The following is a 25,598-nucleotide window of genomic DNA, read 5'->3' as shown; positions in this document are numbered from 1 at the left end:
AGGGTGTTGGCGTACCGCTAATTCATTTTTATCTCAGTTCTTCAAGCTTCTATAATCAAAATTTTTATATTAACAATGAATCAAATGACTGTACGTGTATGAAAGTGCTGGTCAAAATGAGGAACCCATCGAGAATTATCACTCGCCTGAAGTTCCCCTCAGATCTACAGCACGGAGAGTTTGGGTTTCATGGGACACATGTTTTGGTTCATGTTCATGCATGTTTTGTCACCACTCTCATAGTGTCATTTTCAGCCGCAGGAGGCAGTAGCTAAAACTTACTGTAAGCTATCTCTCCAGCACCAAACAACAGACGGACAAAGTTAGCGACTAGCTGATGAACATAGTGACACATTTAGTAGCTGAAGAGCCAGATATTTCCCTCTGGAGTTGGTGGAAAGTAAACCAGAGTGAATATTGGGTTTCATTTATCAGTGGCCAGAAACATGACTCCAAATGAATCCTAATGTTGCTCCATATCTGCTAGAAACAGAGCTCTGTATCTAAAAGATATGGAGCTAATGTTGTGTTTGTGTTTACACCTTGTTTTTCATATCTTTTATTCCACCAACCTTACCAACATAAAAAGTCTTGGAAGCTATATTTGATTTATCCAATATGCTTAAAGCTGTTATGTGCAGATTTTGAAAAAGTTCCAACTCGGGAGCCGCCCAGTGGGGCAAACAAACCCCTCACATGGATAAATGGACTGAAAGCAACACAGACTGTATTAACTTTTGCCTGGATTCTCTCATTTTTCTATAAACAGAAACATAGAATAAGATCACATAGGTCACATTTTTTTTTATTTATCTGTAAACCCCATTGAGATGATCAGTGATGTGGACCGCTCGTGTGTCAAGACTATCACTCGTGGGATAAACAATTTAACTGTGGGATTTTTCTACCTGGGATTTGCTGCAATTGGTCCAAATACACATCACATAGGTTAACACGGGATATCTACCACTGAAATCTGCAGTTTATAACTTTTCTGGTAATTCCACTTCAAAACTTTTCGCTGGCAAATCTTTGTGCATTTTGAGCCCTGATTGGTAGATGTTGTTGTAAGTGAAACTTAGCTCGCCAAGCTCTCATCACCACTCTCCACTGCTCTCCTCTTAAGCACTGCTGCCATGCCATTACATTCACTACCCTCAGCACGTAGGCACGTTGGCTTGTACCCTCCAACCCTTCATCAGCTTCCCTCTGCCCTCCCACCCCCGCCTACTGTACCCCACCCTCAGGGCATGGCACCGTACGCACACAGCAGACCCCTGGCTCTTTGATGAGTTCAGACAGCCTATGCAGCCCCTCTCACCATGCGCCCCCTCTACCCTCTATCACTGATTCTCTACCCTTCCCCTCTCCCTCCCCTTGTCCCTCCCTCTGGGCCTATGAGATGCTTCAGGGGCCACAGTTGACTCAGAATATTCCATGGGCAACTTATCTGCACACAAACTTTCTTCTTCCCTGCTGAGGCAGAGCACACACACGCAGGCAAATGCACACACATGCGCACAACCTACTTGAAGCAGGCTAAAATAAATTTAAGAAAAGCTTTGCATCCAGTGTTGAAATAAAAACCTGGGCCTCTGTAACAACACACTGCACAAATACACATAGACAGTATTTATAGCATTTATTTACAAAGGAGGAGGAACATAAATTCCTCTTTTCCTGTACTTATTTGGATGTAAAAGTTACATTTTTTGCTCCTTCTAAATGCCAGGATTAATTGTTGACGTTAGGCAGGTCTTGGGGGCTTATCCATTTCCCTCATTTTCATATCACAGCCATGGGACCCAGTGTGAAATGTGCAAATTGACCATCCCAGAGTAATTGCGAGGCCATCTCTTGTGCTCTCTCCAGTAAAACTCCCACCTTCATTACCATTCATGAAATGCAGCCCTTTCCCAGGAAATGTGGAGAAATGCAAATGTTTAAGGGGTGGTGGAGGCAGTGGCGGTCTGCGGGGAGACCATTGTGCCCCGCTCAGGTTGGCCATGACTCTTATTTACTGTGGCAGAGACCCGTGTCGACTCATACAGACGTGCACAAGAGTGTACACACACCGCGCAGCAAATGTTCTTTCTTTCTCTCTTTTTTTTCCTCCCTCTCTCTCATACACACATATAATATGACAAAGAGCAGGATGATGCTAGGAAATTGAGTTCCGACTGAAAGTAACAAGGGCATGCGGGATACTTCAGCATTAGAGAGAATCAATTACCATTAAATCTGGAGGAGAAATTGCACATATGTGGTTTCTCGACACAAAGATTATACAGCATGAATGATGGTAGTGAAGGTGAAATTCTCCTTGTATTAGTATTATGAATCACAGAGACTCTGGATGCCATGCACCTGCACATAATGAATTCAGCAAAATAAAGCAAGCAACTCTGAGGCAAGGCAACCTTGGAGATAAACTCACCCCAACTATTGATAAAGTAATGAGTGCACAAGAGGCAGTAATGGATTATCAGCAAGGGTCTTGTTTTTATATCACGCTAAAGACTTATTTAATGAATCTAAATACTGGTTCAGACTGCTAGGTGCGTAATAATGTGGAATAAAGGCAAATATTAGTTATCTTTAGTGTGGGTGTCCAGCTTGCACAGTGGTTATGATTACATTACAGTCATTGGCACTGGCTGCATGCACATGGTGTGCAGCCGTGATTCTCCTGTAGCCACCGGGAATGTGCTGAAGTGATACGATGAATGTTTCTTTACGGCAAGATAAACTACACATATTCCCCCAAGACGAAAAACCTGCAGTGACAGAAAAAGGACTTTATCTCCAAAGACACACTACATGTTCGCCTACTCTTCATATACACTGGCCAAGAGAAGAGGAGGTGGCACAGTATAGAATACAGACGTGGGGAGAGATGGTATATATAGCTATAACCAGAGAGTACAGTAAATGGTAAATTCAAAGAGCTACCTCTCCACTACAGCAGTGGATAGGATTATAGAGTTGAGCTGACAGCCAGTAAATTGGATTTTAGGAGAAGGAGGGGGCTCTGAACACAAATTGGAGAAGTACAACACTGACAACATATGCCAAAAATGAGAAATGTGCCATTTTCACGATAGACACAGATACTGGTGTGCTCTGACAGGAGACATCCTATTTGCAAAAAGGTGATTTCATAAAACACAAGCCGAAGAAGAGCGAGAGAGTGAGATTCCATGTTTCATTCCAGTGTTCGTGGTAAGTGATAATAGTTGAATTGCTGAATGCAAGTAATAAAATCAGATTTTATTACCTTTTGGATTTCCCCTTCAAGACACAAACACCATATTTGTACATGATTAGATTTGATTCAAGTCACTTTTCTTCCCTCCCCTTCTAAAGCCGTGTCTCTTTGTAAAGACAGCCATTTTAGCTTCCCTTTGGGTGGAGGACTACATGCTGTGTCAGTGGACAAGAGAGAAGTTTCTCCAGCACCCGGCCCCTCTTGCCTCCCTCAAAGATTCTCTAGTGTGATATAGATAAATGAGAGGAGAGAAAATGGTTTAACTTGGTGCTAATAGTGACAGTGTGTGGGTGGATGAGGGGGAGGATGATGACAGTAAACTCACATTAGGAAACATCTCCCCCTGTTGGAGGGACTCACATTCGAAACAGAGCCTTTTGCAACACAGCCCACATGAGGAATGATGGTAACAGATTACTGCATCATTCGGCTGTACAGTAAACTGCCCGCACACACACAGACACACACAGGCATGTGTGTGACCTGGTTTGGCTGCTTTATACTTGTGAGGACCAGCTCTTGACTGCCCCCCCCCCCCCCCCCCCCCCCCCCCCCCCTGCATGTGTCTATACATGTCTACACACACACACACACACGCGCGCACACATAACAAAGTGCATCAGAGATGAAAAAACCTATTAAAATCTTTGTGCGGAGATACAGCCTGCTAGCATGGGGGTAACAAATGAGGCCCTTGAGCTTCAGTCTTCTGTCTTCAGTCTTTTAGTTCACCTCAGTGACCCACTGCCTCCCTCTCTCTCTCATTTTTTCAACCTTTTTCACCGTCTCTCTCTCTCCCTCTTACTCCCCCCCCCCCCCCCCCCCCCCGCCGCCGCCCCTCCCTTCGTCCGTCCCCGCCTGGTTGGGCTATAAGGGGTCACATGTGACAGTGCTGAGAGTCAGCGAGTCACAGAGCAGCGCTACAGAGATAATTGCCATGTGATAAAGAGGTGATTGCCTGCTCTCACCAGGGGAGAGTAATGCCATCAGGTTGCAATAAAAAAGCAGATGTCTGACACTAAATGAATGCTACTGGAGCCCGGGCAACTTTCTTTGCTCCTTTTCATCTCATGCACTTCTCTTTTGTCCCCCTTGTTTCTGTCTGCCTTTTCTTCCCTCTTCCTTTCTTTTCAAGAGGAAGCAGAAAAGGTTGTGTCTGTGATGATGAAGACTCAGTTGTGCTCATTCTCCGCCAGAGACATTTGCTATCTGCTGGGTAGTGCATAAATAAAGAAATGGGAATGGCTTTTGAATATAATGCCTTTGAAAATTTGAAAAAGAAGAGAAAAAGCATATGCATACGAAAAGTAAAATGGAATGACTTTGAATATCTCTGTCAACATAACCACTCTGCTTTTTGTTCTTTATTTTATTTTATTTTTTTTATCACAGCCAGTTTGTATTAACCACTGAATTCCGACATAATTACATGCTTGAGTTTCCAATTTGCTGCATTTTAATTTGGAACGAAGCATCAATGAATGCCAGAGTTGTTATCCGTGACAATCTGACGGATGGCATTAAGGATTGCATTATCTAAGACATGCATTGGGAGAGAGGCTAGTATTCTGAAGTCACTAGTATTCACTCCCACTCCATTATTGCCCTGTCCAGGCCTCCAGCTTGTATAAGGCCACAGGGCCCACAATGAATAGGCTACAGGCTTATTAGAATCAACCCTAAGTCTCCAGTCCTCACTGAAAGCAGTGAATGGATCCAGAGAAAAGAAAAAAAAAAAAAACAAACAAAAAAAAACAGTGAGTGGTGTGACAGTGTATTTATTCTGTAATACCACCCCAGTCAGACCCTTCATCCTGAAGTCCAGCCCTGTTCACATCCTAATAGGAGGGCAGTCACAGCATTGCCAAAGCAAGGGAGCCCCAGATCCTCCGGACCTATTTGTTTGTTTTTTATGTCATTGCTTTTGTTTAGTTTCTTGTTCCCTTGCTGTCTTTTGTAGCTGTGCCCCCTTAAAGGCTCAATTCATCTTATTTGGAAAGGAATGGATGATCCCCATTTGTCACGTTGATAAAATTATGCAAATGACAAAAGGCGTTAATAGATAGCAATGCCAAAGCTTGAGGCTAATGGATGAGATGCCAATGTTGGGCACTCTATAGCGGGACAGTCGCTTTCAGGTTACCTGACAGGAGCACTGAGGGAAAATAATTGGCTTTTCCATTGCAGGGTCCCCATGCAAATACAAGCAGAGTGCCATTCTATACCTCCACTGTCTCACACTATCGTCATTAGCATTAGTGCCAGTGGCAGAGGAGTTTGATTTCTGCTTATACGAGTCAGTCTCAGCAGCTCCCCTGACACATAGCGGCTATGCAGTATTAAACAGATGCAAAGTCAGGGGCAAGAGGTTGGTCCATCTGTGTTTGTATTCCTAAATCACACACGTCTGCATGCCTGATGGGCAGCTACACAGCCTGCAAAAGATTATTGATTCCCCAGATAAACCCATTGGTTCACAAGCTGCAAAAGCCATTGTACAATGATGGATTTTCTTCTGAATTAAGCATTCAGCATTTGGTTTGCACAGGGAGAATTTAAGCTGAATGCGGAAACTCAAATAGTCTCCACAGCTCCTCATGCATGTTGCGTGTACGTGTGTGTTTGTGTGTGAGCACAGTGCAGGGCGGCGGTGCATGTGAGCATGTCCTATGCATATGAATAAACACTCTGTGGGCTGCATTTGATGGAAAATAGTTTCCGCTCTCACTTCTCACTTCATGCTAAGTAGAAGGGCAGACTGAATGAAAGCATATTGATTCTTATCTCATTGTGGAACCATCCAATGGGTGAAAAGGTGTCTGCCATTGGCATTTTTTGGACACATAACTTACTGTATTACTAACATGGTTTGGAATTTGAGTTGGTAGCTATGTCTGCTTTAAGTATATTGTTTAATGACTCAGGGTCTGGATTCAGTGACTTCTCAAAACAGCCATTGTGGAGTTGTACGGGTATTACAAAAGATCACAATGTTGTTTGGTAAAATTATGTCTCTAACACAGCTTTTCACACAAGCAAAGACCATGGTCATGCTATTAAGTTCCAAGACTAAATGTATTCTGTTTGCAGAATGCCTTCTATTTTGGCAAAAGTAGCCCAGAGTCAGGCCGAGTGGTTTTCCAACTGAATTATAAAACAAAGCAAATTTTAAACTCTGGATGGATGTTGAGCTGTAAGCAGCAATCATTACAAATACATCAGAAAAATTAGAGATGAGTTCAGGGAAAATGACGAGAGTGCGAGACGTCCGTGGCATTTCTATACAGCCAAACAGAATATTGTGAAGTTTGACAATTGTAAGGAAAAAGCATTGCAACTCTTCTGCAAACTTTGCCTGTTCCCTAAGCACAAAGATAATGTGCACATGTCAGTGCCTTGATTTGTATGAGCCCAACAGACAGCTATTAAATTGTTTCTGCAGCTGGTGACAGGCTTCCTGCTGGGAGAATAGACAGATTCACTAAACATAGGTTGACAGGCTTCTTTTTTCTTCCCTTTCTTTTATTCCGCTCTACTTTCTCTGTACTTCCCATGCACTATCCATCCATCAACCTCAACATACATCCCTCCCTCTGTTCTACCCTTGCAATGTTTCTCTCTCCTCTCTCGCTCCCCTTCTCTCGTCTTTGTCTGACTCCTTCCCAACTTACTATATTTTTCATTACCATCTGTCCTCCCCTCACCTCTGTTGCACCCCGTTCTCCCTCCTGCTCTCTCACACACCCCATCCAACCCTCCTATCCTCCACCCATCTCTCCGTGTCCCTCTTCTTTAGCTCATGCAGCAGCAGGCAGCCATCATGGCAGCAAGCCACGGAGGTTACCTCACACCTAGCGTGGCTTTCCCCGCCACACAGATCCACCAGATGGGGGCGCTCAACATCAACAGCCTCCCACCCACCCCCATGACCCCGGTGTCGGGTGAGTTTCATCAAACCCTGGGTGAGCACTCAGTTTCATTCCCTTTACTCCTCTGATTGTGTGTGTGTGTGTGTGTGTGTGTGTGTGTGTGTGTGTGTGTGTGGGGGGTGCGTGTATAAATGTCTTACTGTAAGTGTGTAGGTTTTATGTGCCAGTTATATTCCTGTAGGTCAACTTGTGTTTTTGATAATGTCTATATGAATATTTGAATTGTGTGTGTGTGTGTGTGTGTGTGTGTGTGTGTGTGTGTGTGTGTGTGTGTGTGTGTGTGTGTGTGTGTGTGTGTGTGTGCTGTCACAGTGTGAGAATAAAAAAAAGTAGAGCGGCAGCAAGGCCAAAAGACAGAGTGCCTGCTTACTGGTAATCCAAAATTATTCCACTGGAGAGAAAGACAGTCTAAGATGAAAAAATACATTCAGTGGGATTTGCATGTTTATGTTGTTTGTGGATGCAGAAAATATTTGGGGATAGTAGCAGTCGAATAAGGAATATCAATAAGTAAGTTTACAGATAAGGCACTAATTTCCCCGTAGTATTTTGACCTTGTGCTTTGAACCACTTGCGCATGATCTGCATGCAGTTGGTTTTGTTTTCCATAACAAACACCTCCTATGCAGATAGATTACAGAGGAAAGAGAAGGACTTTGAAATACCTACCCACTGCATAACATTTGCTTACTCAGCGGTGTTTCATTTTCCTTGAGACAGAGGAAACACAAGATTCTCCACTCAACAAAAGCATGAGCCGAAATAAATAATACAGGAGTATCCAAGTCTTTGTTGTGCTCCGCTCACCTACTTTGTCTACACTGCAGCATTGAGTTTTTAAGGTGATGACTTTGGTAACTTTAAACCAATCAGTGTGTGAGAGAGAGAACCCCCATCAGTGCAACAAAGCCTATTTTAGATTTACTTTATAGCCATCACAGGAAACGAGCATCTTACTACAAACTTGCTGCACTAAGTCATATTTTCTCTCTGCACTGTGGTTTCTGTGGGGAAAAAAATATTCCCTTAAGTTGTAGTATTCTTTTCACTTCTTCATCCAAAGACACAAAAAGGACAGTTTTATTGTACAATGTTTAGTCCTGCTCATCTCAGTTCACAACAATCTTTTAAATTAGGATGTACAGAACAGATTGCCGATCAGGTGCTGAAATAAGTGCAACGGGACCCTTATCATCCTTTTAATCGAGCCTGTCTTCACCAAAAGTCAAAGCAATGTGTGCACATAAAGTGAGATGATAGAAAATACCAGTGGACACACATGCTGTATGTGAACAATATATAATTTTCAACATCAGGCAATACATCTAGAGAGGAGAGCCATTTGTCAAATATTCACAGTGATGTTTTCAGTGCAAAGTGTGCACTTTTGGGTGGGCATAATCAATCAGGCAGTGATTAAAAGTGGAGTTCAGTATTGCTGTGAAGCTCTTATTTTGACAGGTAAAGCACTGACAGCAAGGCAATTCAGATCTTTGTTTTCAGCATTCATACCTGTATTTTGTAACACAATAGTGCTGATGAAAGATAGTGCAACTGCATTGCAAGGAACTCACTCTGTAAGTGCGTGTGTGTGTGTGTGTGTGTGTTGTGTGTGTGTGTGTGTGTGTGTGTGTGTGTGAGTGAAAGAGAGAGATGGGGAGCTTTATCTTCCAGTCCGATTGAATTGTTTGTGCTGTTTGGTATCTCGTAGCCTACATCACTGTCTTACTTGAAAGGAGATATTGCTGAATTTTGTTGGATATTTTGTAAAAGCTAAACAAAAATACTTGTATAGTGAATGTATAGAGAACTTTAAGGCAATTTCATATCAGCTGGCAATGCTAACAACATGGCTTAGGCAAGGACAAATATGTTTATGCTTGTGATTCAGAGACAGAGATAGGAAAAGAGAAGAGGGTGTCTGTGAATCTGTGAATCTGATGGGTGTGAAGTGGTGCCATTTATCTGCTTTCGGACATGCCTCTGTAAACTACAGTCGACTGATTACCTTTTATTATTGAATGTAATATATTATTAATCCTTGAGAGAAAGCATGGCTTTGGAATATTCAAGGACTGTCATAAATATGAGATGTTTTATTTCTTCATTCATTAATTCGAATGTAGCTGCCAGCAGCTGCAGGAGTGGTAGTCTCGCTTGCTGCTTTGGTATACACAGCTATTTTCTCTCTCCTTTTTCACACTTGTGGCTATGACTTATTTAGAGTTCATTGAAGGAATACATAACATTACTGGCAAGGCTGTCTGTATAAGTAGGCAAGAGACTCTGACACTACAGAGAGACTGTAGGATGTCTGCCACAGAGTCAGTGGAATAATTAATTGTAATATCAGAATCTGTTTTTAGGATGTGGAAGCAGAGTACTTCTCTGCTTCGACAGAGGTTTAATTTATGCATTAAATTATTTCATCAACCAAATTACAGCTCAAAACAAATCTATAAATTCTGACATTTGACAGCTGTGTTAAATGTACAAAGGAATAAAAGGTAGAGAGGTTAATGTCCCCTCTCCCAAAATGAGGGCAATTGGCCATTGATAGGTATGCTACCGCCTTCCCGAATTACACATTCCGCTAGGCATTAACATGAAGCTCCAATAGTAGTTTAATAGATGAAAACACCCTTCTGATATTGAGGTAAATTCGTGACATTAATCTTTTATTGAAATGATCAGTATAACCTCTGCAACATAAAAAAAATCGTGTTTGTGACAGCAAGCCGAGGTACAAAGAGGCTCAGAGGTTAAGGGTGTTACTCTGAAAACAATGAGACATCCATTTGATCAACAGATGCAAAGCATTTAAGCTTGATGGTGCATAAGCCGTTTGCCAGATGGTTCAGCTGATTAGAGCATGTATCCTTACAATGATGCATGATGATGCTTTTTGAAAATAATGTTCACCAGGTGCCGCTCCCTGAGTGCTGCAGAAGAAATAAAAGTTAAACAAAACAAGGGAGAGAGAGGAAGAGAAAGAGAGGGAGAGGGGGAGATAAAGAGGGTGAGAAAAGAGGGGGGGGGGTGGATCCCGCTGGGTATATGTGGTGAGGAACACGTAGTGTCAAGGATGCTTTGTTAGGATGTGAGAAGTGTGTAATCAAAGTCACTCTAATGTTCTGTTGCATGGTGCTGCTCTACACTGAAGATGTACATGCACAAGCCCATATTACACAAAATATGCTGCAGATGCTCCACATCCAGAGACAACCCACTCACAGGCAGGCTGGATGTGTCTTAACATCCTAGCTGGAGATGAGTATGGTTACATCACTGATGCGGAACATTTCCATGGCGACAAACACCATGAAACTAATGAGCTGTTCGACAGCTCATTGTCAGTATGTGCACCTGCCATCCATGACGCATCATACATGTCATACACGCTCTTTATATTCAATGTCTAGTTCTGAAACAAATGCTGATGGCAGATGAGGTTAGATATCAACTAACCCACAACAAAATATCAAAAAAGAAATCCCCAGCAGTACATGGTGGTGTCGTAGCTGATGATGAGAATTATTGAGAATCCCAAAGATTCATTGTTGGAGTGAAACGTCACTTCAAAGCTATTAGAATCACAACACAGTTGTGTAGTCTGTTGAGAGCCAGATGAAACAGCCGGGGAAATTAACACCTGTGTGTCTTAATTGATGGTGTGACCTCCGGCTTACAGCCCATCTCGAACAGTAAAAAACGCATTCTTTATAGTTGCTTTCTTATGACTTTACTTTTCCGAAGATGAATTTAACAATAATTTTATCTTCAAGGACAAAGGTATCAACTTAGAAACATGTTCAGTTACACAAAGGGCCGTTTTCCCTCAGATATAAATGTCCTCTCTTTCAGTTTAAATCAGGCCTATTGCATCAGAAGCATATCAAATCCCGGCAGCGGAGGTGAGCAGCTGTGTGACAGCAAAAGGATTCCCTGTTCCTGGTGTGTGCAAGTACTTTCAGACAGCACAGACACAGCGCTCGCCTGGACCAAATCTGGTTTGTGTGAGCAAAACTGAGCTCCGCACGAGCAGCAGAGCTTCACAGGCTGCCCATCTGGTCTGCTCAGGGATCTGAAAGTCGGGCGCATCAGTATGGTCAGTGCATTGTATGTACATTAGCCTCAGGAGTGGGGCAAACAGCACTAGTGGTTTAGTAGTGTGGAAAGTTGCTGTATTTAGTACTAAAGGTTGATGGCTGAAGTTTTAAGTTGTCTTTTAAAAGAAAAGAAAATCTGAAAATAAATCACACATACTTTATTCTTATTGTATTGTTATGTAATTATTATGTATATTTAAATATATTTACATTTTCTTTGTGTGGTGTGACGAGGTGTGATAATCTGCCCATGAAGGTTACTGTATCGCTAGGGGAGGCTTTTCCACATTGTAACAGGAGTTTAGGAGGTCTGGTTTAGACTGGAATGAGACACCGCGAAAGGCAAGTGATGAAGTGCCTGACGTATGGTGGAGCTCGGAGGTCCACTGATGTGTGTGCAGCTTGTACAAGACCTGAACAGCAGGGAAAACAAGCAGTGTCCTGGCCCACTCCAACAGTTTTTAGGGTTTTCCTCTGGATTTTGTCAAGCAGGCCAAGGCGACTACCACCCAACTGCAGGACAACACTCAGAGACACTGCAGACCTGTGCTTTATAGATTGTGGCTCAACTCAGTGAAGTTTCGACTCTCCTCAAACCTCAAAGCTGATTTGGACCTCGGCAGTTTGCTGTTCAGTGTTACTCCCAGAAAGCTGAGCTCCTAGTGGAACACTAAAGTGCAGCTCCTCAAGAGCAGCATTGACTTTGGATTAATGGTTCAAATATATTTTTATTTGCTTTCCTAGGTATTTATTTATTCATTTGTCAGGTTAACTTCCGAATCAGCCCAGAGATCTACAGAGTTCCATCATCAGCGTACAAGTGACAAACATTAACAAGTTCATCAGAAGAGATGAGACAAATAGGAATAAAATGTAACAGATTAATGAAGGTACCAATGCTGCTCCCTCAAAGATCACATCAAAGTGTGTATCATTGATATTTGCTATGATGGCTGCAAGTTCTTAATAAACTTACAAAATTAAAGGGAAATACCAAAAAGAAAGTTGAGATGTAGGACACCTTCACTCATAATAAGAAGTGGCCTTTAATTGGAAGGACGTTATAGATCCTACAAACAGTTGTATATAACATTATTAGTAAGATTCATCCTAACACAAATTTTGTATTTAATCACCTTTAAAATTGTATTTTGATGTGCATTTAAATGTTTAATAGATTTAAAAAAAAAAAAAAAAAAGAAAAGAAAAAAAGAATGTGTATAAACGTGAGAGACACAAAGTTAATTAGGACATTTTTTGTCACATTTTATTTGCTCAAATATTCAAATATTTATGAGTATTTATTAGTACTGTCTAAAGGATGGTATTCAAAGTGAAATTGTTTTTTTTTTGGTGTACCAACTGGCTTTTGAAAAAGCTTCCCTTCCCATATTCAGATTTGTTATTTACACTTTCAGAACCAGGCAGACATTTTCTCTGAGTCTAAATGCATGACATTTTAAATCAGTTAGATGAAAGCATCTGTTTTGAGTGCTTATTACTTGTTCCAGCAAAAGACAGTCCTTGTGCTGGTAATGACTGCACTCTCCAGTATGGGTATAGCATTCCTCGTTGATTTGAATGTATAATTAGCATAATAAATACATCTGTCGCATGTGAGGACTTCTTTCATGAAGCAATCATCGCACAGAGCAAATCAACTGTTTTCTCCTCTGAGAAGCGGCCTGCAAGAATATGAATATAATTCTGCTTTCATAACATAAATTTATGTGACATACACATATACATACTGTTTAGCATTGTAGACTTCTTTCTTGCAGTAATAAGAGTGGAGAAATGATAGTTAAGTGCTCGCTGTATAGAATATGTAATCTGCTGACCCATAGCTTCGTATTCAGCCTCGCCAGAGTGAGGAACAACATGTCATTATTACAGGCCAATACACGCAGCACACACTGACACCAACATGTATATCTGCACTCTTGTGTGTGCATTGTAAACTGGCTATGAATACAATTTTCCACAATGCAAGAACTATATGTCCACTGAGGTATAAAATGAAAATGTCTTGTTATTTTCTAGTTCAGGACAGTAGGAAATACTTCCCCATTTCAACTGAGGAGAACATTTTCAGGGTCTGCTCGTGTTGGATATTGGGCCATTGTGGCAGTGAGGATAAAGATGATGACTAGGCTACATAAATTGCTTTCTCGTGTAATCATTGTTTTATCAGGCATGGTGTTGCTTATTGTCTTTTCCTTGTATCATGACCCCATTCTCTGATCCAGTACATGTATAACCCAGCCACTGTTATATTTTTCAGCATTGAATTTAGTTTAGTTATTGGGTGTGAAACATTTCAGAGCTTTCTACAGTATCGATGCTTCCTTATTACACGTATGATTCTCATGATTATCCTCTGCCGTGACATTTCCAAAATGATAACCTGACTGGACTCGGTGGCCCCAATCTGTTACTTGTGTCATGTGTTCTCCTTTAGTACAGATGTCATGTCCAAGTGCTGACCCTGGATCTTATGCAAGGGGTCCACACTACCACCTACTACCACTGCTACCCCTACTACCACACATACGTAGACGCATGCCCCCCCCCCCCAGCACTGCTAAACCTTGGGAAATGAATTTGCCTGATGATGGAGAGGGTGCATTATCTGGCGGTACAGTAGAGTGCGTGTGGCCCGGGCAGACTAGCTGTCTCTAGTCCTCAGAATAGGAGCGGCAGTCTCCTGGGTGCTGGTAGGAGAATGGGCTGAAGCTGCAGTCTAATTCATCACAGCTCCGCAGGAAACAAGCAATCGTGGGGAGGCTTCAATAAAAAAATAAAAAAGAATAAAGGAAACCAGTGCAAAAGACACAACAGCTCTCACTGGACCTGGCAATTCCCTCGGTCACCACAGCAGTCAGTGTGACTGTCAGACTCCTCATGACTTAAATACTGAAACAGGGAGAGGAAGAAAAAGATGGAAATGGAGAAGGAGAGGAGGAGAGGAGAATCCCATATGGCTATGTAGTTGATATTGCTCAGTGGTGGGAGGTTTCAGCATGTGATGTACAGCATATTTACCGTTGCATTAGCATAAATCTCAGAGCATGTTATGTGCATACTGGATGTGATTGTTTACCCTATCTGGACCACCTCTCACTGGGGGTTCTTTACTGAGGCACCAGATTGTGGGGATATGGCATGCTGGAGGGTTTCCGTGACAACCTGGGCTTTCTGTCCAATCAGGGCGAGGGTTTCCAGATTGAGAGGTGGTCCTCAGGGGAGCTGTACTTCAACAAGCTTGGATGCTTTGCCACGGAGCAGCCGTTTTAGAGAGACCATCACACAGTGAGATTCTGCTCAAAATGGGTACTTTGACGTTCCCGGCATAATTGGAAACACTTTTCAAGGAGGGTCCTTTTAAAATGCATTGAATGAGAGAGGACAGGGAGCATCCAATTTCGATTCCACTCATGAACCTTCCTGCAGCTGCCTTTCAGGCGTGTACCATATATGTTATGACCCACCCATTTGTCAAACTGCCAACTGTTGTTATTTTGTCTTTTTTTTATGATGTATAAAAGTAAGAGGCATCTTTGTGTTTTTGCTACCTGCCCATTCAAGCAAATCTCCCTCTGTAATCGCCATTCTATCTAGTCCAGATCTTTTTTTTCTTTTTCTTTTTTTTTTTCCCCTCTCAGAAGTTGCATAGTGGTTTCATCATCTTGAGCAGTAGGAGCCAGCAGGGTATCGCACAAACACTACAGACAGGCTCATTTTTCACAGGTTGACTTCCCAGCTATCCTGCAGGATGTGTCACGACAAACGCCAGATATGTGACAGTCTTACGTCGCACGCGTGTCCTTGCATTAGAGGGGAGATGCAGTGTAGCTTCTGGTCACGAGCTTTGTCTTTGTGTGTTTGTGTGTTTGTGTGTGTGTGTGTGTGTGTGTGTGTGTGTGTGTGTGTGTGTGTGTGTGTGTGTGTGTGTGTGTGTGTGTGTGTGTGTTTATCTGCTTGTGCAAGTGTGCGTGCAAGACTTTGCTCTCTGTACGCAATAGTAAAGCATGTGTTCTATGTGTACACTTGTTTATGTCTGAACACATTATTACTGTGTTGCTGTATCATGTAGAGCCTTGCAGATGGAGTCGCCCTGATCCGGTAACAGTGAACCTTTTTCCCCCAGCAGGCCTCAGTTCTCCACCAGCCAACATCACCACCTCCGCCGTGCCCAGCATCGTCACGCCCATCGTCAACGGATTCACCGGCATCCCTCATCAGCCCAACGGACACCCTGCCGTGGAGACCGTGTACACCAATGGCCTGCCGCCCTACTCCACCCAGAGCCCCACCGCTGCGGACACCCTCCAGCAAGCCTTCACTGGAGTACAGCAATACACAGGTGAGAGCCAGGAGCGCTCTGCTTACTATACTGTATTTCTGAGGTTTTTACAATCTGCCGTAAATGCTAAATGAGAAGCAGCAAAGACACAATTACTGCAGGGTAACTACTAAGTGAGTGTGAGTCTGTATGTATTCAGATAATGTAGGACACTGCCTTAGAACATAACATCAGAGAGCCTTTGATTACACATGTAATGCTTGTGTGATCGACCTTAAGCATCCTTGACACCATTCTCTGTAGGATCCCTGTTTTTACACTCCTCTCTCTCCTTTACATCCGTCTCCCTCCTCTCTCTCCCTCTCTCTGCCTCCCTGCAGCGATCTACCCAGCCACCACGCTGACTCCCATTGGTCAGACACTGCCCCAACCACCCCAGGTCATCCAGCAGCAGCAGCAGAGAGAAGGTGAGGGTGAGAGAACATTATTACTTTTACACTTCACACATCTCATCCTGTGTAATGGGTATATAAAGAAGATGAGTATGAGGGACCAATATTGCTTTTACACTGCACACCTCATTCTGTGTAATACATATATAAAGAACGTGAGGGTGACAGAAGACTATTACTTTAACACTGTACACATCTCATTCTCTCTAATAGATAAATAAAGTGGAACGGCTGAGAGAACAGTATTACTCAATGCAGTTCTCATCTCATCTTAGGTAATAGATATATAAAGCATGAGGAAGGTAGAATAATGTTAATACAACTATATTATACTGTTCATAATGAAAATAGGTTATACATTATCTGCAAAGGCCCATTCTTTGCGGTAATTAAAGCTTATGATCATATTCTCAGCCAGCAGAGAATAGTGGCAGTGCAACCCAGATGGATAAAATGAATGAAAATGTAGATAGACAAGTTGCAAGAAAACTGTGGTAGCATATATGAAGATATTCAAAGTAAGCAATGTGATGATTTTCACCCACACCCGCTGCAGGTTTGCAAAATAAATATTAATTCAGGTTGCATTGAAACTGTGTATTTAACAGTGAATTAGTAACAGCAGCTCTTTCAGTTTTCAAATTTAGAAATAACTGTGTCACACAGGAAGTGTGGAAGTACGAAGCCATATATGACGCAATCAGGATATCAGTTTTGCACATCATGTACAAGGACGTAGCCACTGTTGTGTTGGGGAGTGGGAGAATGGGACAAATAAATATATACATGTATTATTAATTAAAAAAGAGTAGTAGATCACGCTAGTTACTTGTGAAAGATTGTGATCATCATCTAGATTTAGTCCTTCATATTCACATTTAATCTGAAAAGTTGGTTAAATGTAAATAGAAATTTTTAATGTGTTCTCAGTATCCACACAGTATCAGCAAATCAAGGCAAAAACTTTTCAATTTATTCTTGTGCGTTTAAGAACAGTAATGTTTTATCACTGATAATGTCACAGACAAATCCTGGAAATCTATTTCCACTTATCTTAATTTAGTCAACATGAGAGACTGCATAGATGAAAATAACAAATTCACAGCTGTTTCTCTCTCCCTCACCCCCTTGAACCCCCCCCTCTCCCTCTCCCTCTCCCTCTCTCTCTCCCTCTCCCTCTCTCTCTGTGTGTCTCCCTCTCTCTGTATCCAGGCCCAGAGGGCTGTAACCTGTTCATCTACCACCTGCCACAGGAGTTTGGAGACAATGAACTCATGCAGATGTTTTTGCCCTTCGGCACTGTCATCTCTTCTAAGGTCTTCATGGACCGGGCAACCAACCAGAGCAAGTGCTTCGGTGTGTTTTTCTCTGCCTCTCACACTGACTTCTACTGTTTTTGTACATCGTTACTGACTTCTGACTTTTGTTTTATTTTTTCAGGGTATGGTTATACTGTGATTAAATATAAATCTTGCCTTTCACATAAAGATGAAATGATGGCAGGTCTGCACAGGTCTCTACTGATTTATAATAAGAAAAAAGTAAATGATCCATACAAGAGAAAAAACTTTACTTCCTAGTTTAATAAATACATTCAAAGTAAATGCGTAGTGGGTGACAAGAAGATTCATCACAGCTTTTATTTTTGAATTTTCATACTTTTACAACAAATTGATATTTGTCAAAAATTGTAAAAGAGAAAAAATATACAGTTTGGACAGTCCAGTATATATAACATATATATATGCACTACAATCTTAAATGTTGTAGATTCTGATGACATTTGAGCACATGGACACAGAGGACTGAATGATCTTGTGATCTTAGCCCTGACTGACTGACTGACCTGAATTTGCATCTTGATGACTGCTGTGTTTTGGCACCATGGAAAAAAATGTGCTGAGTACATTGTGGCCAAACTAGCCATGATGCAGTCAATCAGAGTCCATGTCCTTGTTTCTGTTTGGCAGCTGTGTGACCTGGAAACCTTAAGGTGCTGTATCAGCATCCACGTTACCGTTCTGTAACCCCAATATCTGTCAATACCCTCACTGCTGAGGCTGATTCACACACCTCCACACCTCCTGTCCCATTTAGCTCTGTCAGCCTGCACATACCAACAAGCCCCAGGGCTTATAAAAAACTTTGAGGAGGCAGGCAGGGATGTTGGGTGGGTGGGTGGGGTCAAAGGACAGTTATGGATCAGCATTTGTTTTCACTTCAGGGAACCCAAGAACCCTAGGCAAAATTGATCGGCAGCCCTGTCTCCCTGGGGGGACTTAATAACATATAAATTCATGAAAGAAGAGCTATTTGCAGTATTGACTTGTACACTATGCATTTACAACATAATGTTAGGCCTGGGGAAGGATGGAGCACACTGGTGTAATTAATCTAGAAAAGAGAAAGAGGGGATAAACTTAGATTGATGGTGTGTAAAAGACTGGGAAACAGAGAAAGAGAAAGCGCACACTCGTGTGACAAGACTGAGCTGAGGGCTTAGAGCTCTAAGCCCGCATCGCCTCTCCAGCTCATCTCTGTTCCCCAGTTCGAATGTGTTAACCCGATGACGGGTTAGGAGGTCACCTCCTTTACCTGCTTCTATACTTGCTTCAGACTTCCATTCAGCCTTCCCTCCTAGCTGCCCAGCCCTCACCCTAATGGGCTGACCAAGAGCCGAGCAGGCCAGGCAGACATCTCCCCCAGGTGGCTTTGGACGTGGAGAGGCTCCTGCTGTTTTTCATGGGTCATCGACTGTTCCTAATGACACCACAGACACAGGGGAGCGCATCAAGTGGAGACACACTCCACTGCAGTTTCTGGTCACTGGATTTTCAAGACTTTATTTTTACACATGATGGAAACAGGATGTTCAGCATAGGTTTGAGGAGGGGTGTATTTTAGGGAAATGCTCTGAGGGGTTTTTGTGTCTGCAGCAGACCTGTCTCCTCATGATGAACTATGTTTGCTCTTGTTTTGCTCATACTACTTTGGGCATTGGGTTGTCCTCATTCATTTATGTATTTTGGACTTTCTAGGGATGTCAAAAAGCCACACGGTAAAGGACATTATTAAGTTAAAAACAGCAAATATTAAGAAGGATGACCTGGTTACTATAATGATTAGCAGTAGACTACAATGTGCTGATATAATTCAGATCACCGGTTGTTTACGAGAGCCAGTAAAATTTAACAGGTAAAAAGTAAAAAATGATGCTTTCACTGCTACCAAATATTGCTAAACTCTTATTTCCCTCTGTTTATTCATTACAAAAGAAAAATATTGACCTCAATTCAGCTATTTCTTCCATCTTATTTTATTCTTGTTTAAAATCAGCAGCTGCATCCTTCTCTGTTCTCTCTGAGGGATCACCAAGCAGTTTGATATTAAATCTCTTCCCAACAAAAACTGTCAACCAGGAGGCAACATTCAGACAATGATGCCTTTAGACGGTTACCCCCACACACACTTGTTGCATTTAGAGTCTCACCATTGTCTGTTATTTTAGCTTTAACTTGATGAAAAGAAGCAGCTGGTCAAAATCTAATTCCAACACGTTGGTTTACACTAAACTCTTTAAACAAACAAACTTGAAGGTTATTTTTTTCAAATAACTTTATAGCATATTTTCACAGCCACTGAGCGTTTGCTAGACAGCTCTAAGGTGCAAGCTGCCTCACCAGTGCCATCTACACTCCTTCAGGTGGGAGACAGGCCAGCCATGATGATCAAGCAGTGAAAACACAGATATTTTTTTATACTGTATGTCTCGCTTGCTGTTTTCTTTTTAACATGTATGTATATATATATATATTTATATCTATACTGTATATACATATTTGTGTCTGACTGTCAGTTGAGTCATTTGTAATAAATATTATCTGTAAATAGTGACTGAAATTGTCACGTTAAAGACCATTTGTGACACTCATAATTTCCTTGTTCTCATTAGAGTTAATGAATTTGTGTTTCTTCACAGGCTTCGTGAGCTTCGACAACCCTGCTAGTGCACAGGCAGCTATCCAAGCCATGAATGGCTTTCAGATTGGGATGAAGAGGTTGAAAGTCCAGCTAAAGAGACCGAAGGATGCCAGCCGCCCTTACTGACACAGCCTACCTTCAGTATTCATTGCAGCAGCACAGGTGAGCACACAAAGTGTCAAAGCACCGTCACTGGTTCAACATTCAGATCCTCAGCATTGCTGCTGTTGAAGCTGAGGATTTAGCTCAGGTTTAAAGAGCGTCACTTGCTTTTATCTGGCATGCTGATGGCCAGACTTTCCATTTCTTATAGTGGCCTGAGCATAAGAGCCTATAGTTTTCTTCTTTATTAAAAATACTACATGTTCAGTGTAAATGTAAATGTAAAGCTCAATCCTTTAAGGTTTTAGTATCTGCAGACATGTAGAAACTGTAAGATTGGATTTCATATGCAGCACAGCAGGCGTATTAATTATGGAAAAATCTGTCATCATCGTGATTGACAAAGATTGATTGGTGTGCCAGTGTGGGTTAGCTCTCTCCAGACCATTACACTGATATAATAGAGCCATATTGAACTATCCAAAGTTTAAAGAAATGGATCTCTGGAATGACAGTTTAATGAGCAGTCAAATCTGAAATTGCCTTCTTCTTCTATTTCCAGGTTTTAGAGGACACGTGAAGATATCTCGGAGGAGTTAAACTTTTTTTCTTTGAAAGCAAAATATGTTTTAAAAAAATCAACACATAAGGAATTTTTGAAGACATATCAGCATTTACTTATGAAGATATAGGTTACGGCAGAGAAAGAAGAAGCGAAAGAGGAGGTGGCGCTTCACCGGGGGACTTAACAGTAACAGATGGCACAGTGCAAGAAAGACAAAAAGAGAAAAAAAAAGAAACTGACAAAAGATGTGATGAGACTGAACAACAGAACTTTTTCTTGTTGAGACTTGAATTGTTAATTAAGCAACAAACTAACAAACAAAAAAGCAGCAACAACAAATAGATTTCTATATACATATTATATACACATATATATAAGGAAAGAGGCGCTTGTGGCTTTTACTGTACTGGACAAATGAGGGTTAAAACTTGAAGATCAAGAAAAGCAGTGGAAAAAAAGAAGCTATTCTATACGTCCACTGACAGACTTTCATTCTCTTTCCCTCTTTCTCTTATTCTCTCACCGTCTCTCTCAGCAAGCGCAGAACTATGACTCTTGGAGGTCACTGAGGTTTCCATTAGCAACAGTAGAACTGCAAATCTTTCACCCCTAAGGGACCAAAGGACCAAACATTTTTATTGTTCTGAACAGTAATATATAGTATTAATGATACTAATACTACAAACTACTACTAATAATATTACAAGTTAAACTTAAGAAGAAATACTAGCTTCAGGTTGAAAAAAAAGAGGAAAGGGGTTTTGGTTTCTTTTCCTTTTACATTTATAGCTACTGGGTTTGAGAATATTAAAGCAAAACAGAAAAAAAAATGTATAAAAAAATAAAGCTATACTATTTTAGTGGCGTAGAATATGTGGGTTAGACATTGTTTCGAGCATGTTCAGATATGTTCTTTTGCCACTCATTGCTCCATCTTATCTCAGTATTTCATCTCGGAGGTGTGATCTTTTGGTGTTATTGTGTCGGAAGAAGAAGAAAACAAGTCCTGTAGTGCCAAAAGTGACATAATAACAGCCTCGCCAAGCAAACATCACAGATCTGCGGCGTATTTAGCCATGTAGTGCTGTCCTCTGTTCTTGTCAGCACATTGCAATTCCATAATTGAAACAAGAGTCATTCTGTGTCATCATTAAAACCTTGATATTACAGATAATCTGACCATAAAGCACTGTGGTAAAAGTGCCACCCGGCTGAGCTGGATACGCAGCAGTAAAACAGCACAGCATCTGTAACTGCTTAATAAAATATACAAATGAGCCTGACAGCAGTTGTAAAAATTTCCATCGGCGTGTCACAGTGGTCCCTGCCAGGTCGTGCCCTCTCCCGCTGCCAAGCTCCTCCAGCTGCTCTCAGCAGGCGAGAGCAGACTCCCCTCCTCTTTCTCCTCCCCCCTCTCTCTCTCCCTCTCTCCTCACCTCCAAGTGCCAGCATATCTCTCTCTTAATAGGGACCATCAGTTCACGGGGGCCCGAGAGCTAACCCACGGCATAATTAGGATAATGATAATATTGATCAGATGGAGAGCAGCACCGTGGGGCAAGAGATGCACAATCAATTACACATTGGCATTTTGAATGAATTGACTAAGTGACAGAGTTCATTTTTCTCTCAGTGGCTGGATGGGAGTCCTTTCTCTCTCTTACTATCATCCATAGTCTCAGAGGGGACCCCAAACCTGACAGAGGCAGCATGTCCTGTGGGACATGTTGACGGCACTTAAATCTACATCATTATCGCAAAGAAACTAGAAGGTTCAGAGGTTTAGGCTGCAACAGAATCTGTACATAGAGTTTAGAGTAGATTGTACAAGTTCTTCAGTGAAGAGCAGCTGTATTTTTTTTTTTTCCAAAGGGTATAATAGCACAGTAAGAGCTTGTACACGGTGAGGAACAGCCTGGCATTACCAGCCTTAGGAGGTCAAATTAAGAGCAAAATGATCCATCAATTAGACAGCAGCAGGCCTGTAAGTGTGGCTGCTACAGCTGCTGCTGCTTCAACAAGATGACAGCTTACCATTAGCGCCGGTCACACATGGCTCCTATACAGTGTGGTCACGACACATCACGCCGTATCAGATATGACTAATTAACTAAATTTGCTTCATCTGTGGTGATGCTTTTTTACAAAAAGACACAGGACATCCGAGATGAAATCTGCTTTTCACAAGTTATTTGCTTTTCCTGATTCATCCCTTTTTGTTTAAATAATATATAAATATATCCATTTTAGTATCAGATTTGTTCAGTTTACATTCTCTCAGTTGTCTTTTAATTTGGATTTTTTTTTCAGCAAGCCGTTCATGTGTTCAGTTGGCTCTCTGAAGCAGCTTGCCCCTCAGGACTCTGTGAGACCTCAGCGCTCTGATCATCGCTCTAAACTTTAGACACATCAGTGCTTCAGTCATCAAATCACAGTGTTGTCTCTATGGGCCCATCCACACAAGTAGAGTCTTCAGAAAAAAGGACTACTATGCCTCTGTAGTCTGGTACAACAATTGTTATCAGCAGAATGACTGCCCAGGTCCTGATGACTGTATCCTTTCTTTTGTTTTTACTGTGGCTCAGCCATTCCTTTTTATTTTTCTGCTCCACTGGATCAGTATTATTAGAGAGGGGATGTTGCATTTATTAGTAGACCTTTCACAAATGTTACCCTCATTCACTGTATATTGTTCTGTTGCAGGAAAAACTTAGATGGTGTAAGAAGGAAGTCTTTGAAAATGCCTTTTCTCATCTTGAATTGCCAAATTATGCAAGCATATCCACTGCATCTCCTCATCAGACTTTAAATGTGCCAGATTCCTTGATATTTTATGATAACGTATTATAAATGTGTTACTTTCAGGAAATGTTCATTAGTAGAATGAAATATTTGATTTTGTGATATCGTATAACAGTGTAGGCAGGGGGGGTCAGTTCAGGCTGTTATGATATACAATAGGTACAATAGGCTTTTCCAGTGAAAAGGGTAGATTTCATATATATTTGCCAGACGACAGCTTTTTTCCCCCCTGGTGAGTTACTGTTAGTTTCCTCTCTCCTGTCAGGGCCCAGCAGCTTTAGGAAGCTGTGATATATGCCCTCTTTTCCCCGGGCCATACAGGGCCTTATAAACCCGCTCAAAAATCTTTTCTTATGGGATTTCTACTGGAGAGTTTTTTAAATTATTAAAATCAAATTAAATTTGGCCTTCACAACAGCTTGGGTAATGCAAATTAAAGATGCCAGCTGTGGCTGAAATTTAATGAGTTTGAAAAGATGTTGAGTTAATTTCATTCTGCCAAGAAAAAAAAAAAAAGAAAGTTGATTGAGCGCAATTAAAACACTGAAGGTTTGTGGATGGGGACAGTTTCCAACCTGATTGAGTTTACAGTTGTGTATGTAGTGCATAAGCCTGGATATACATATCTGCTATATGATTCAGAAAAAAGGAAGGAAAGTAATGAAAAGACTAAAATCCAGGAAATGAAGTGAGTTGTTTAACTTTCATGAATCGTCAGAACTGAAACGGCAGTAATGATTCCATTAGTGTTTTACATAAGCTGCATGTGGTCGAGCTGAAGTTTAACTCTTACATTGTTTTCACTCTTGCATCTGTTTTTATCATTTTTTTTTAAATATTTGTCATCCTACCATGGTGCCCTTTCAATCTCTGAGCATGCTCAATGGGGGGCAGGGAGGGTCAAAGATTATGATTATGGTACTACTCGTATTAACAATATGATTCTTTAACTATGGTTTGAATGCTAAGGATAGTAGCTTATTATAAATATGAAATCTGTATATTATGGAAAATCAGCACAGGACCTTTCTTTGGGTAAATATAGGTTAGAGTTTGAAATGGAGGGGGGGAGGGGGGAGGGTTTCGCTTTATAAAGATCTTAACTTTCTGGTTTCTCAGCACAAAGCATACAAAAACATATAAACAGCAGTATGGAGTCTGTGAAGTAGACTTTACTGACATACAGGGCGCAAAAAGAGGAATCTCAGTACTATTCTTTAAACCTGGAGGAGAAAATGCTGTTTACAGGTTGTATTGTTTTTCTTTCTTTTTTCTTTTTAAAGGAGAGCGCCACCTGTTTTTGTGGCAGCGTCAGTACAGCATGGATTAACTGACAGGGAAAGCAGTATCTTTTTATAAAAAAGAAAAACTAAAAAAAAAAACTAAAAAAAAACTATGTGTTCTGTATTAGCCTGAGAAACCAAACTTTTTTCCCCCTGTTGAAATTTCTTAATACTTGCTGCTTAGATTACTTCATATTAATGATTAATGATTTAATAATTTTATATTTAATTATCGGCTCAAGTATGTAACTTGATGTTTATTTATTTATTTATTTATTATTTTTATTTATTTATTTATTATTTATTTATTTAGCCAGTTTTTTTTTTTTTCTTTTATGGTTATGGTAAGATAAAGATATGTATCAAAAGAAATGCTTATTGGGGCTTTTCTCTCTTTCTCTCCTTTTTTTCCAATTTTACAATAAAAATTCAAACTGGATGTTTTGTTTCTCACACTAATATTGAATGAAGTGTTGAACCACGACACAAAGAGAGGGGGAGTTGTTGCACAAGGCATTGCTCCGCTCCAGGACCTTGAAAGTTGCACGGTTCAGATGTTGCAACCTCTTACAGCTCGGCACCTTGGAATCTGTTACTGACACCTTATCCATGTTGAGTGATGAAACTGTGATATCAGGGTCATTGCCCTTTAAAGGATAACTGGGTCATTGCTTCACACTCTACACACTCTACACACTCCTTCAGTTAAAACAAAACAAAAAAAAACATTTTACAGTTCATATTTTTGTGGCAGCAGACTTTGAGCTTAGAATTCATCTTGAAATTCTAGATGCTGCAGCT

At 41.2% G+C, this 25,598-nt stretch overlaps 1 protein-coding gene across 10 annotated transcripts in view; it reads left to right on the top strand.

Annotated features, from left to right (window-relative positions):
• Positions 1–25,236, top strand: part of celf5a (cugbp, Elav-like family member 5a) — a 179,705-nt gene extending 154,469 nt beyond the window's left edge. For 2 of the 10 annotated variants that reach the window (XM_056377929.1, XM_056377928.1), the window contains exons 7-12: positions 7,065–7,209; positions 15,460–15,672; positions 15,993–16,079; positions 17,277–17,420; positions 20,044–20,207; positions 20,710–25,236. In XM_056377929.1, the coding sequence (XP_056233904.1) occupies positions 7,065–7,209; positions 15,460–15,672; positions 15,993–16,079; positions 17,277–17,420; positions 20,044–20,171 (717 nt within the window). In that variant the 3' untranslated portion in view covers positions 20,172–20,207; positions 20,710–25,236. Of the gene's footprint in view, positions 1–7,064; positions 7,231–15,456; positions 15,673–15,992; positions 16,086–17,276; positions 17,421–20,043; positions 20,208–20,709 lie in introns of all 10 variants that reach the window. The other 8 variants (XM_056377927.1, XM_056377926.1, XM_056377920.1 and 5 more) reach the window with 6 other exon arrangements.
• Positions 25,237–25,598: the final 362 nt, after the last annotated feature.

Source organism: Seriola aureovittata, chromosome 6 (assembly GCF_021018895.1).
Source record: "Seriola aureovittata isolate HTS-2021-v1 ecotype China chromosome 6, ASM2101889v1, whole genome shotgun sequence".
Lineage (NCBI taxonomy): Eukaryota > Metazoa > Chordata > Actinopteri > Carangiformes > Carangidae > Seriola > Seriola aureovittata.
This window is presented reverse-complemented; position numbering and strand designations above follow the sequence as displayed.